This window comes from Diabrotica virgifera, chromosome 5 (assembly GCF_917563875.1).
Source record: "Diabrotica virgifera virgifera chromosome 5, PGI_DIABVI_V3a".
Lineage (NCBI taxonomy): Eukaryota > Metazoa > Arthropoda > Insecta > Coleoptera > Chrysomelidae > Diabrotica > Diabrotica virgifera.
Genome location: NC_065447.1, coordinates 78,965,972 through 78,981,352, shown reverse-complemented (window position 1 = coordinate 78,981,352; position 15,381 = coordinate 78,965,972). Strand labels below are relative to the sequence as shown.

The 15,381-nt window shown below is 34.1% G+C and overlaps 1 protein-coding gene across 5 annotated transcripts in view; it reads left to right on the top strand.

The window, feature by feature from the left end:
• The window catches only part of LOC114338580 (ras association domain-containing protein 10-like), a 441,809-nt gene extending 427,785 nt beyond the window's left edge, over positions 1-14,024 (top strand). For all 5 annotated transcript variants that reach the window (XM_050650168.1, XM_050650166.1, XM_050650167.1 and 2 more), the window contains 3 exons: positions 37-266; positions 6,046-6,268; positions 13,396-14,024. In XM_050650168.1, the coding sequence (XP_050506125.1) occupies positions 37-266; positions 6,046-6,268; positions 13,396-13,896 (954 nt within the window). In that variant the 3' untranslated portion in view covers positions 13,897-14,024. The remainder of the gene's footprint in view (positions 1-36; positions 267-6,045; positions 6,269-13,395) is intronic.
• Positions 14,025-15,381: the final 1,357 nt, after the last annotated feature.

The window sequence follows — 15,381 nt, the reverse complement described above, 5'->3', positions numbered from 1 at the left end:
AGTTGTATTCTTTATATAAAACATGTTACGTTTTAGGTAAAAATTTCATTACGGCGAGTTAAACCAGAAGCCATGAGACCTTCTAGTAGAAGAGCCAGATGTAGATCAGATTCAAGTACTTGGTCGGATCGAAGTGCCTTTAAAACAATACACCCTAAGAGGTTACAAGCTTTACAAAACGAAAGACAACCTTCAAGTACAGAAGAATTACTTAAATTAGTGTTGGCTCAAGGAGAAGTGATTCGAAGACAACTTAAAAAACTTAGGTAGGCATTGTAGTCCACTTCAAAAAGCAATTCGTTGTTGGTAAAACATTTTAGATCATTCTTACTACCATCCACACAGATCTTGGTTACTTTTTTCTCTTAGTTATTGTCATCCATAAGAGGTAATTTAATCTCATTCATTATTTTTGGAATGAACTCGCTGTAAAACGAAAGTTTCAGCTGCAAACCAAGCTAATTCTGAATAAAAGAATACACGAGGAGGTCTAAAATTTGCATCACACTACCTGCCTATTTAGAGTAGCAAAATTCCAACGAAAACTTGGTCCCAATACTCAGTTAGGAGTAAAACTAATACAAAAGAAATTAAAGAGTCTCAGATGCAGAATCCACCAATTTAATAAAAATTAAAATGGTAAATAGTAATTTAAAACTGAGACTTTTCGTGTTGAAAATTCTTTCTGGTAGGTACATCCTTAATCTGCGACTTTTTCAATTAATAAGACCGCAGACGACGAATATAGAAAACGAAAAGGAAACCATCACATTCCGTTTTCATTCGTCTAGGAAAAAAGGACAGAAGAGGAACTTTCAGTACTCAAATCCGAGTAAAGATAGAAAAATAATAAATGATGGTTTTGCTTGTTTTCGATTCAGAGGGTTGCACACCCGCTGGACAGGCTGTTTCTACCATTTCAGGCGTCCTCAGCAGCGTTCGTTAGCGTGCACTCCTTTGGAAGAGGAGTGCCTCTTATATTTCAGTTCGTTCATAGAGCGTCATAAACGCCCTTACAAACTCTATGACCGAACTGAAATATAAGGCGTCTCTTGATTTTGTTTTCCAGCGAATTCTTTTGTATTAGTTTTACTACTAACTGAGTTAGCAACGAGGATGCAAGTTTTCGTTGGAATTTTGCCACGATGACTATGCAGGTAGTGAGGTGCAAATTTTAGACCTAATCGTGTCTCTTTTATCCAGCATTCGCTTGGTTTGCTTCAAAAAAACTTCAAATTGAATTATTATTATTTTTATTTAGCTTATTGCCTCGACAACTAATGGCCATTGGCATGGTACTATTGCTTTCACAATCACAAAATGTAATGTGTAGGGTGTGTTGAGTAAATATCGTGTTACTTAGTAAAGTCGACTTCATTGTCTTTACAAAGTGACGCTAATTATATCCGAACGTCTGCGGTCCCTCCGGTGAGTACCAATCCCACAAGGATAGAAATTATTTTCACTTATTAATTTTTAATAAATGAAAAATTTCCTACCCACATGAGATTCGAACTCACGACCCTTGGATTCAAAGTTAGGCTCTGTTACTACTGAGCCACAGGGGGCTTATTAGTTTTATAAAGATTTATTATAACGTGTCATCAGAAATTGAAAAGATTTTATTGTAGTTAACAACAAATGTAAAATGTAAGAATTGTATTAAAATCGGTAAAAACATATTTGTAGTTCACACCTCGTGGAATCATAAGCAGCTATCATTATATCTGGTCTTATGCCTCCACTACACATCGGCAGATGCGTCTGCGGATGTATGTATTTCACGTCGGCAGACGCATCTGCAGCACATCCGATACTTGTCGGTTTCTCCAGCACAGATCAAAGGATTTCAATGCCAAGACTGAACGATCCTTCAGATGTGTGGTCAACGTGTTATGATACATCCGCGGACGCGTCTGCCGATGTGTAGAGGAGGCATTAGATGCTGCTGCTCTGAATTATTCGACAGATGTGCATCTTTTTCTTCTTCCTATACTTCTCCTGCCTTGGATCTCTCTGTCATGCTAGTCTGCTAGCTCTCCAGTTTAATTTCAGTTCTCTTGTACAAATAGTGTAGGAAACAGACGTTGAGCCTCACAAAATTGACACAAGTCCGGTTTTATTTTTTTTTTTTTTCTGGTATATCAAAGGCAGCTTATTATAAGACTAACTTTTTCTTAAAAAATTTCGCCCCGGAACCCCTCTTTGCATCCGTTTAAAGGGGGTAATACGTACAGGAATGTAGCCCTTCCTGTACGTTTTGCAAAAAAATTACTTAATAGTAAAATGAAGAAGATTTATTTCCAGACAGCATATGTTTATCACACACCGTTTAGCGGGGGTGGCGCCCCAAAGTTGACAAATTTTTAAAAAAGGTGCTTTAAAAAAATATTTTTCCCTAACTGTACTGAAAATTAAGAATAAACCGTGCGACAATTAATCACAAATAAGTGGCTGATTTTTTGGTATAGGTTTCATTTAAGAGCAATTGCAATTTTTTTAAATACAGGGTGTTACATTTTAAAAAACCCCTTTTTGTACCATCTGAACCGTTTATGCTAGAGTAAAAAACTTGTAGCGATTATCCATGTACTAGTGTTATTTACAAATTTCTATAATTCACCCCCATTTTTTTCCGGAACCACTCCAAAAAAAGGAGAATTAATAAAGAAAGTGATTTTCTTGGAATCCTTCTCACACCATGCCCTTTATTAAAATGCTTTATATATCATTTTGTGCACGTTTTTATTACCCATGCTTGGACACCAAAAGCGATTTCTTGATGCAACCCCTGTAGCCAAAAAAAAATAAATAAAAAGGGGGTTGAAAATTTTTTTTTTTGCTTTTTGGCCCATATGGACATATGCTTCATCAATAGGGTTTTTTATAAATATATATGATTATTGCAACAGCCCTGCGGAGACTACCCCTATTCCTAAAAATAAACTGCAGAAACTACCCCTATCTCTTGGAGAGTATGTTTTTACGATTTTCTCATTACCTCTGCATTTTTTTTGAAAATAAAACTTATACAGAATTAAACACCACTATTTTCTCTACAAATAAGGTCCTATGCATTTTTTTCGTATAAGCAACCGTTACGGTACAGTGGCGCCGTAAACCTCAGAAATGCTTTGGCGGGCTCCAATTTTTTTTCGTCACCTATTCATTTTATGGATAACGTCATCATCATCATCATCCAGCCTTCTGCATCCAAAGTTGAACATAGGCCTCCCCTAATTTCTTCCAGTTTTGTCGATCTTGGGCTTTCTGCAAACCAATTCCCAGCAATCCTTTTGACATCGTCTGTCCATCATGTAGGTGGTCTACCTCTACTTCTTCTGTCTTCTCTTGGTCTCCGCACTGTAATTTTTTGGGTCCACCTCCCGTCCTTCATTCTGGCTACATAGCCCGCCCAATTCCACTTCAGCCATACTAACGTACATTAATAACGTACTTATGGCACTTCCCGCACTCCGAACAGGCCACAGTTTTTTCCAGCATGATTTCAATGTGTATGGTTTCAGTTCTTGTAATGATTCTTTTATGTTTACGATCAAGCATTTCTATTTTCACTTTAAGTGATAAAATTGATTTTTTTCGGATAGAAAACCGTTTTTCATTTTTTTTTTTCGTCAATTATAAATTAGGAAGATAGCGGAGGAGACATGTTACCTAACTACAATTTTTGTAACGAATAAAAAAGTAAAACAATAAATACGCAATGCAGCTCTTGCCAAAGCATGGAACCTGCAATCGCGGCAGAACTTAATGCTCTATGTTTTGAGTAATAGTTTATTTTACTTAAACATTCTCATTGTTTACAGTCTCAAAAACATCGACGACGGCAACAGTGAGTTACCTCAAAGGAACTGCCGATGCCGATAGATTTTGGAAAATTAATCTAGGTGTAGTTGTAATAAGGTCAATTTTATTTTTTTATTAGTCGATTTGCTGATTTATTGACAGATGGTAACAAATGCTTTTTATTTACGTATATTATAAAATTCGATCCGCGACTAAAGAAATCTTGGGCCGCGAATATAGGAATTGGGTAGCATTTTTTTAATCCGCGAATAGTGAAAACGCGAATAAAGGAAGCGCGAATAAGGAGCTTTTACTGTATTCTAAAATAGGAAGTGTTTGAATGATCGAATATATGAATTTTCCGAAATAAAAGGCAGATATCGAGCACTGAATTTTATTTAATCTTGCCCAAGTATACTTTCGCTCCTAAAGCATCTTCAGGGGCATTTCATCATGAAAAGGAAGGTATTCTCGAATATAATTTATTATGTGATTGGTGGCAACTTAAATTCTACATTTTGAAGATGGAGGTACAATGCTCTAGGAGCGAAAGTATACTTAGGCAAGATTAAATAAAATTCAGTGCTCGATATCTGCCTTTTATTTCGTAAAAGTAATTATTGTGTCCAGATAGTTGTAGCTTTCTACTTGTTCTCAAGTACTTATTACTGTTAAACATTTTTTCATCATTATTTTGGGATTTTGATAATTTCATAGATTTAGTTTCCTTGATATCTATTGATAGTCCATATTCTTCTCCATACTCAACAATCTTGTTCATTATCAACTGGAGGTCGTATAGGTTGTCCGCCATTGTGAGAGTATCGTCCGCATACCTAATATTATTAATTGGTGTTCGATTCCCTTTTATTCCAGCTGTTTCTCCCTCGAGAGCTCTTTTCGTAATTTCTTCATTGGTCTTGTTTTCTCATTTAAATCACAGTCTCCATATATCGAGATGTCCTTTTCGGTATTGCTTATTTATGCCGAGTTTGTATTATACAGTTTGCGAAATATACGGTGGTACTTATACTTGGCCACAGTTTAATGCTAAAGAATCAGTTAGCTGACTCTCGATTTCGACGGTTTCAGTTTTGCTATCCACTCCTGAGACAAAATTTTGAATGCCCGACGATAACGACCAATCACGGCAAATGTGCAACGTTAACGACAAATCACGGCAAACGTAGGATTCCGTTAGCTGTCATTTATCTGTGCGAAGGAATAAAATTTTTGGTGAATTTGGTGACATTGTCACCAAAATGGAACATAAAGAACAAAGGTTTTTGGCGGAGTGACCCTACTGATTATATTTTTTTCTGTTTTTTGACAGCAGTAAAATGTATTTTAAATTAAATAAATTACACACATTCTTCTTTTTGTATCAATTAATTTAATTACAAAAAACTTTTTTGGACATTATGGACTTTTTGGACTTAAATAATTATGTTCATGTTTATATTAATGAATAGATAATTGAATTACCTTTCAAATGAGCTAGCACATCACCCCTATTCTCATTTAAAAAAATTATGGATTACGTCATCACGCTCAGACCGATCACGTCTAGTACGATATATTATATGCGAAAAAATCATAATTTAAAAAAAAATCGACCTGTTTCGGGATTTATTTCCAAAATCGCTCATTCCCGAAATAATGAATTTATTCCATTTGGCTTTCTTCTTCTTCTTCAGGTACCGTCCTCGTTCCGAAGTTTGGCTATCATCAAGGCTATGCGTATTTTTGATACCGTAGATCTAAATAATTGGCAGCTGCTGCACTTGTACCAATCTCTTAAATTCTTCAACCATGAATGTTTTCTTCTGCCAATGGATCTTTTACCTATTATTTTTCCCTGAATAATTAACTGTAGTAGCTGGTACTTTTGTCCCCTCATTATATGTCCCAAGTATTGCAGTTTGCGCTTTTTAATAGTAAGCGCAAGTTCTTTTTCTTTCTGCATCCTTCGCAACACTTCCATGTTTGTCACTCTCTCTGTCCACGATATTCTCAGTATCCTGCGGTACATCCACATCTCGAATGCTTCTATTTTCCTTGTATTGATCTTTTTCAGTGTCCAAGCTTCCATTCCATAGAAAAGAACTGACAGCACGTAACATCTCATCAGGCGAATTTTAAGATTTAAACTTAGCTCTCACATTTGGCTTAACATTTGGCTTTGCCACACTGTATTTATCATTTTTGATTCGTTAATTGATTAGCTACTTTTTTTAGGCACAGCGAACACCAAATAGGTTACCTAGAGGATAAAACACATCGTGCCAGGGTCAGAAAACACGGAAGCAATTATTTATTAGAGACATACCTAAAAGGACTTTCAGAAGCTGTAGATCCAGAGCAAGATACCTTTATAGCAGACAAGAACAGTGATAGTGGAGTAATGACGGAAGGGGATAGTGAGCAATCCAATACCAACAAGCAGACTCGGAATGGAGAGGTATATAATATAATTCTATTTTTTTTTTAATTTTAGATTAGTCATTTTTATTCAATGAAATGAAAATCATATAAGCCCACATTGTATAATTGATTTCAAACAGGTCATTTAGCGTACTTTACCGATTGTGGTACAGCCTCTCCTATAAAGTCGATCTTCATTTCAGCTCACTATTGATCTAAATATTGATGAACACCTTTGATAAATTAATAATAGTAGGGGAACCTTGGGTGCTAAATTTACAGTTACTAAAGCGTCATGGGGACCTATTGGGTTGTGAAGATTAGGTCCTAAAACAAAAAAATAAGGTTTTTCCATTTTAGTGGGGATTTTCTATTCTTTAATTTAATATTCATTTCCAAAAATCGTTTTTTCCGATTAAAGCACCATCTATCCATAATTCGAAAAAATGTCTCAAATAAAAGTTGCTTATTTTTACGTAAGAAATTCAAATCTGCAATAAAAAATGGGGGTTCGTATTGAAGATTTTAAAGGAACCTCCTACCCCGTCTCCACGGGATCGTGTTTGGTGTCATTAAATAGATTTTTGAAAAATATTTAATACGTATTTTTCAGTTTTTCGATCTGATATTCAGTTCCCAAAATATTCGCTTTTTTGTGTGAAACTTGGTGACTCACCCATTTCCTTACGGCTCACTCAAATCATCAGATTTTGAAATATACACTGTTCTTCATGTAGTAAACTTACCTTGTCTTAATCTTAAGTTTTATAGTTTTTCTAAGGATAGATTTTTTACGGACTGCCCCGAACGCACGCTTCTGCCCTGTATTAAGAGTCCATATATGGTAGGGGTACATTTACAAGGTACAAGGTTTCTTCCCATGTGATTTGCTGACGCGCTCGAGTAACGCACAAAATCCCAGCTCGGGCTCCCCTAGTATAAGGAAATATCTACAAATAAAAAAGGATTGACACTTTCACAATCTATTAATGTTAAAAAGGGATTGAGACAGGGTTGCAACATGTCTCATTTGCTATTTAATCTGTATGTAGAAGCTGCGCTATAATTTAGATTTCATAATGAAAATTATACATGGTAGCGAGAAAGTATGAAAACACGGTGATTTCTCGGAAACCGCTCGAACAATTTTTATAAATTTTGGTGGGTAGGGGTGTCCTAATGCGGCCGATATTATAGTGGTAATTACATTGTTGTCAAATCTTCCGTTTTTCTGGAAATCTAATGAACTTTCTTATTTTAAATAGAACACCCTGTATATTTTTTGCGTTTTGAAGTCCTTGAGAAATACTGATTATTATTTTCTATAATATGTTCCCTATACGTAAATGTCATAATTTCGGTGTTCTTGCTACATTTAGGTACATATTAAAGAAAAAATTTAACAAAAAATATACAAATTTATTTTTTTGAACCGGGTAGATATTATTTTAGGTTCTTTGAGTTATTGGAAACAAAAAAGGTCTTCTGTAATTTTCCTCAAAAGTTAATCCTTTCCGAGTTATAAACAATTTAAAACTGAAAAAATCGAAAAATGATGATTTTCAAGGTTCAAAAACACAAGTAAAAAAATCATTTTTAAAATTACGAAGTACCTAAATTCAAGCTCAAACCTTTTTCTATCAGATCCCTATAAGAATTTTTGGCATATTTTATTCTAAAACATTGGTTTTTTTTTAATTGTTAATAAAGCTCATATGAGAGGACGGGCTATCGCGCACCGTTAACAACTAAAAAATAATGTTCTAGAATGAAATAAGACCAAATGACTTATCGGCATCTGATAAAATAAGGTTTGAACTTGAATTTAGGCAATTCATAGTTTTAAAAATAATATTTTTTACTTATGTTTTTGAACCCAAAAAATGGTCATTTTTCGATTTTTTTCAGTTTTAAATTGTTTATAACTCGGAAAGGATTAACTTTTGAAGAAAATTACAAAAGGCCTTTTTTGTTTCCAATAACTCAAAGAACCTAAAATAATATCTACCCGGTTCAAAAAAATAAATTTGTATAATTTGTTAAATTTTTTTTTTTAAATAAATGTAGCAATAACTCCGAAATTATGGCATTTAGGTATAGGGAACATAATATAAAAAATAATCAGTATTTCTTAAGGACTTTAAAACGTAAAAAATATACAGGGTGTTAAATTTAAAATAAGAAAGTTCATTAGATTTCCAAAAAAACGGAAGCTTTGACAACAATGTAAATACGACTATAATATCGGCCGTATTAGAATACCCTTACCCACCAAGATTTATAACAATCGTTCAAGCGGTTTCCGAGAAATTACCGTGTTTCCATACTTTCTCGCTACCCTGTATAAAAAAATGTCTGAAAAAAAACAGAATACCTAGCAGTAAACATAGAAGCTAGCTTTCAAATGTTGATTAACCATAACTTAAATATAAATCAAGTGAAGAAATTCAAATACCATGGAGCATATTTTTGATTGTACGATTGGGAGAAACAGAAATAGAATACAGAATTACCAAAGTAGAAACTCACAAACACATACTACGTCCTAAAGAGGTGACAAAAGATAGTTAAAACAGGATTCACAAAAAATCTATACGAAGTACATTTAACCCTTAACTGGTCCGGTACTGTAGCAGTAGCGTAACTGGTCCGGCGTCGTCTGCGAATCTACTGTTTTTAAGAAAGCCAAACAACACTCAAAAATAATTTTTTTATATAAATAAATGTTACAAACATACCTTGATATGTTTATATAAAAGTGAACGTATTAGATTTGGGCGTTATTTGGGTTAAGAAAAAAATATTAAAATAAAACTGAAATCCGCACAAATATTTGTGAGAAAGTACATAGTTTTGTAAAGTAAATAAAAAAAATATAAAAAACAACATGAAAAACAAAATGTATTGCTGGGATAGATGTTCAAACTGCAGGCTAAACAAAAAACTAGGTAAAATAAAAATCGATCAAAAATGTTTGTTTCCAGCATCAGTCAAACTTTACCTATTTTATATGCAATTTTTACATAGGTAGTGGTTTTGTACATCCCAAACAGGCTTTTTCAACGCAAGCACAGGTATTTTGTCATCCTGCGCTTTCTACAAGGACATAAACTGCAAATCTTGCGTTTTTCTAAAATAAGAACATCCTCTTGTTCTTCTTGAACTCCAAGTATGAACACAAAAAAGTGACACCAACGGTCCGGCGTCGTCTGAGAAACTACTCTCAACTCTCAACCTAACTGTTGCGATAACTTTTTAGGAACTGAGAGAAACTTGTCTCAAATACATCCACTTGTCAAGCTCCAATAGCTTAAGGATTAGATAGAACCACTTGCCTGTGGGCGGTGCCAATTTCCAATAAAAAATAATCAAAATTATTGAATCGTCTGTCAGACGACGCCGGACCAGTTAAGGGTTAACGACGTTCTACACCTTCGTTGCGGGGTATGCCTCTCACAGGAAAGGGGGGGAAACTTATATGCAAGCGAAAGTTGGTAACAATGCATTTATAGCAGAATACTCAAATCATATGTTTCAGTATTGAATACTTTATAAAAATAAATTATAATAAATTACGGAATAAATTACGGAATTAATTATAATAAATAAATTAAAAATAAATGGTACGGTAAACAATCCTCATTTTTTAATATGTTATTCCTTACAAAAAAACCTTTAATTTAAGCACAAATAACACTAGTCAACAAATAAACAAAAAAAAGTTGCGACTGATAATAAAATGGCTGTACCGGGGAGTTTAAAGCGTCCTGAATGCGAATTCAAACACCAAAATGTTCCACCACGTATACATTTTGGGTAATCTTTTTCTCAAAGTGCCGCGCATTTCTGCGTAGGCGTCCACAGTACATTGTCTGGTCAGGTGAAATGTTAGATTTGGAGTTATAGAATGCATCAAATATTGCTGTTTATTATAAAAATTCTTATATACTATATACACATATATTCAGAACTAGAAACAAAAACTATAGTAACTCTTTTGTATACTAACAATTTTCCCATAACACTATTTGGGTTAACACAAACACACATTTTATCCTGCATAGTAAAAAACGAAGATAGCTCCTGTTTACGGTTCCTAAATATTATAAGTTGTACTGGCTAGTAAATTCCATTTAAAAAGATCCATTACTGTAATCTAGAACCTAAGGATTAAGCATGTCCTTTGGACAAGTGAAGGTCTGAAACTAAATCATGTAATTCGGCTTGTTGGATGCAATAAGGTGCTATTTCGTCGCTTTCGGGAAAATAAGAATTATTATTTTCTGATACACCATCAGATTCACTTTTATCACCATACATTTCCAAATATTTCTCCCAATTTGCCGAGGTCCTGGAACTGATAAATCTTCTCCATGAAAAACTGGTTATATTGCTGAGGTAAATCTGGATATTCAATTTTATGCTTGCTCTTCCTTGAAAACCCAGGCACTTTTGTCATGCAGGAGTAACAGTCGTTAAAACGGTTTAGAACTATATACTATATAAGTTTAAATGTCTACGTTTACTGATTAAGGATTACCTTTGGTTTATTCTTTATTTAAATGTTAATGTGTTATTCGTAGATATTAGATATCCAAGTGTTGCCAAATTATGCACACTTTTTAGTAAAAACGTTAATTTGAAAAGATCACGCCCCAAGATATTACAAATGACTGTTAAAAAAAAATTAGTAAAATACTCACAACTTAAAAATCATAATTCATTTTTTTTTTTAAATCATAACTCAAAAATCTTAATTCATTTTTTTTTTGAAAAAATCATAACTCAAAAATCTTACTTGTTAGGAATTTTTTACCATTATAATCATATTCAGAGAGCAAAAATTAACAAAAAACAGCATTTTTCATTCGAGTCGCAAATTGGTTGTAAACTAGTGTAATTAAAAATCGTAAATTTGGGTCAAAAGTTATTAACTTTTTAAGAATTCCCATAAGAGCCCATGTTAAAACTTAACTTTGACCCTTAATAATAATTAAACGGCACGGTAAAACAATTTTTTAAAAATCAAGTCTTAGTTTTTTGACGTAAACTATAACATACTAAAATTTCAAGCAAATCCTTCATTCTTTGCCGAAGGTGTAGACGTAGAACGTCGTTAACTACCATAAACCAAGCACCTGCACATGATGGAAGTAGGAAAATATTCTTATTTTTCTTTCGGTACCGTGACCGTGTACAAACATTGGCTATCCCCATAATAATGTCATAAGACCTTTTTCGATAGATTGCTCTTCGCCCTTCTTCTTCTTCTTCTTTAGGTACCGCGTCCGTATTCACACGTTGGCCGTCATAATGTTTACAATTTCCTGAAACCATTCTCTATCGGCTGTTGCGCAAAATAATTCTTCTACTGTGGAACAGCGCCATTGCCTCTTCAACCAGCCCGTTCCAATCTCATATATACTCTGCGACGATTTTTATGACCAATCCATTTCTTGACTTCTACTTTTCACTGGTAATACCGGTAACACTGGTTCACTTAGTAAACCGAGTATTATCTTAAAAATATATTTGTGCTTGTTTCTTCTCCATACCAATGTGAATATTTATCTTCATAACTTTTTGTTCTTGCTGTACTTTTCCTTTCATTTGTTTACTTTTTATTTTATTTCTTCTTTTTATGGTGTCTTTTACTTTCTTTGCTTTGATTGGTTTAGTAGTATTGTTGCAAATCCTATTATTGTTAAAATTAAATGTTAAGACGGCTCGCTGACATGTCTTGTGAATTTTGATTTGTCAAGTTTCTGGTGATATATATGTTTTGTGAGATTTTAGTCGCAATAGGAAATTGGGAATGGTCTGGCCTGTTACCTTAATAATTGTAGATGTTTTCTGAAACCCTTCAGTTCTGATCGTCATAATGCTGCCAATTGACTGATTTTATATATTTCATTTACTATTACATAAGTACTCAAAACTTCGGCAGACCGTATATACCCAAAGACTCTTTTATTTCGGGGTGGTATACTCGAGGTACTGCAGAAACTGATTGGAATTATTGAGTCATTGAGGGAGAACAGATAGAAAGTCCGAGACCGTGGTGCCCTCTCTACTTGTTCCCTCTACATTTTTATTTATGAATTCATAAATGTCACTCATTTCGAGTCCTCTTCTGAGCCATCAATGCACTGGATGAAATGCTGTCAGGCAAACAGCGCGCTCATACCATGCCAAAACTATAATTAGACTAGAAATCATTTCACCAGCTCCCGTGATCATCTCTTAGTAGAATTTCCCTTCTGTACCCTGCAACCCCTGGGAGCTATGATGTTACATCTCGGGATTTATGAGCACATTAGTCACAGAACAAATCTCACTATATGATGAGTCAGTTGTGGTTAAATAGGTAGATTGGGTATGATGTAAATGTGCATTTTTTGTGTTGGGATTGTACAGTAGGAAAAATGAAAAAATAACCATGAACGAACATATAAAACACGCTGTATTTTCCTGTCACCGTGTCACAAAGAAAATTTCCCAGCGCAAGTACATGTAATAGTAATTATTACATGTACTTGCGCTGGCCAATTTTTTGTGTGACACGGTGACAGGAAAATACAGCGTGTTTTATATGTTCGTTCATGGGTATTCTTTCATTTTTCCTACTGTATGTGTGTAGTGTGTATATCCATTTTATATGTGTATGTATCATTTTTTTAATCAACATAGTTGCTCCTATATCTAGTTCTCAGTTGATGGGTGTTTACTTAGTTATACACCTTTCCTAGGTCCGATAAACTTATAGGACGTTTTCTATTAACCATTGGAACTTGCCGTGTCCTGTCTTGAGTGGAAGCTCTCAGGTTCACAATCTTAGACTGGCACATAAATATTGCAGATGGTTTTTAAAAACAATAAGTATCTCCGTAGGTTTAAGTGTTTTTTAGATTAATAAAATTCTTATTGGTACATATTTGTAAACCCAATTCTCTTTATATGTAGTCCTCTTACTTATACTTCATTCGGTTTCTCAAGTCTCATTATTAATGCTACTTCCCATATCCATACGTTTTAATTAACTTTTTCATTTTTTTAGTTTTCTTTTAATTTATACATTGACCCTTCTGTTTAATTGATTTTTTTAACAATTTAAAATTATTATTTTTTGAAACTTAAAATATTAATTATATTTTTACTTTTCAGACACTCTCTGAAAGATTTTCTCCATATTCCGAGGAATCAATCAAGGACACAAAGGACGACGATTCTAGTTCAACTGTAAGCGAAGCTACAATTAAAGAACAAGTCGGCCTGTTTGAAAAAATTAACAAACTTAATAAACGACTACTGAAAGAAGAAGAGAATCTAGTACGGCTAGAGGCAAACTTAAAAAAATACCAAAAGAACGAGAAGAACAAAGAGGAAGATGTCAGTGAGACGCTCACAAAACTCCGAATGGATATGATCAAGAGTTCTTGTGAGATGCAGCACAATGAAATAGTTTTAGAAGAAACTTTGGAGAAGTTAGAAACTAGGAGAGTATTTTTGGAGAATCTTCACCGAGAGTTAGTAAATGAGGATCAAGAGCATGAGATGCTTCAAGCCTTATTGTTTACCAAAATGCAACAATTTGATCTAGAGAAAAGGAAGAGTAAAACCCAATATGTCTACCAAACCAAAGAATTGTTGGATACCTTAGTGTAGTAGTTTTGTATATTTTCTAAATTAATACCAAATATTGTGTACCTAAAGAGCTTTGTTAACAGTAGTGATAAGTTCTATTCAAAATAATAAAAAATTGTTGATGTTTTGTAATATATATTTTAAATATTGCTATTGATTTCTTAGTTCCTCATAATGAAGTTAAAGACCCATGGTCTTTCATGGCCGAAGGCTAAAGGCCGGCATCACTCGTGTGGTGGCCAAAAACACAATTAAACAACAGCTAACGCAAGCTGCAAAAAGTGCAGCGGCTAGCTTTGTAAGTGGTTATTAAAAAAACAGCAAATGGGTGAAGAAGTTGAGCCGAAACTAGAAGAAGTTTCACTCTTATAGTATACGGATGGATCTAAGATCCAATTTCAAGCTATCTAAAGCTCTTAAAAATACTAATCATTTTTAAGGCAGAAATATATCCTATAGACATTAGTGCCTAAGAGTGTCTCAACCGAGGTTGTACGACTACATTGGTCTAACACACCAGGTCAAAGACAAGCAAAAAGGCTAATAAATATGGTTACTGGTCTTATAGGTCAGTACTTATAGAATACATGGGAACAACAGCTAAGAATAGCCTCCATGAGATAACTAATGAAATTGGAAGCCTACTAATAGATTTCGCTACTAGCAAGGGAATGATCATAAGCTTAACCTTTTTACTAAACGAGACATCCATAAGGCCAAATGGTTCTCACCGAACGTCAAACACCAGATAGGCAGTCAGTACTTATAGAATACATGGGAACAATAGATAAACATAGCCTAAACTAAACTACTAATAGATTTCGCTACTAGCAAGGGAATGATCATAAGCTCAACCTTTTTACTAAACGAGACATCCATAAGGCCACATGGCTCTCACCGAAGGTCAAACACCAGATAGGCAATATTTTAATAGACAGAAGAGCGACAACAAATATAATAGATACGAAAGCTAGGAGGACAGCAGTATGCAGCTCAGGGCGTGATTCTAATTCATTTCGAGGTCGCTATTGAATTTCGACACCGCCATGATGGTCGCAATTTATAGCGGTTCTTATTCATTTTGATATTAGTTACAACTGGGGATATTAACGTTATCATTTTGACACTGCTCAGAATTTGGGTTGGCGCTCCGGTTTATTGGATTTATTGGCTACGCAACCACCGCAACATTTGTTGATAGTCTGGGAAAATTATCGAAAAAATGCAATTTTTGGGAAAAGTTATTTACCAACTATTTTACTGCTAAAATCGAATCTTAAGATTGCATATATTAGTAATATGGGGGGTATGAGAAGTCCGCAGAAAGTGTGTTATTTTATTTATAAACAAATTACCGCTCCTAAATCTTCTTTTTTTTTAATTAGTGCTCTGTAACTGCTAAGATTTTTCTTTTAAGCCAAAAACACTCAAATAAAAATTCACCGTAATTTAGTTCTGCACAAAGTTATTTTTTTCCGATTTCCTTCAACAAAAATTTTACTCGAA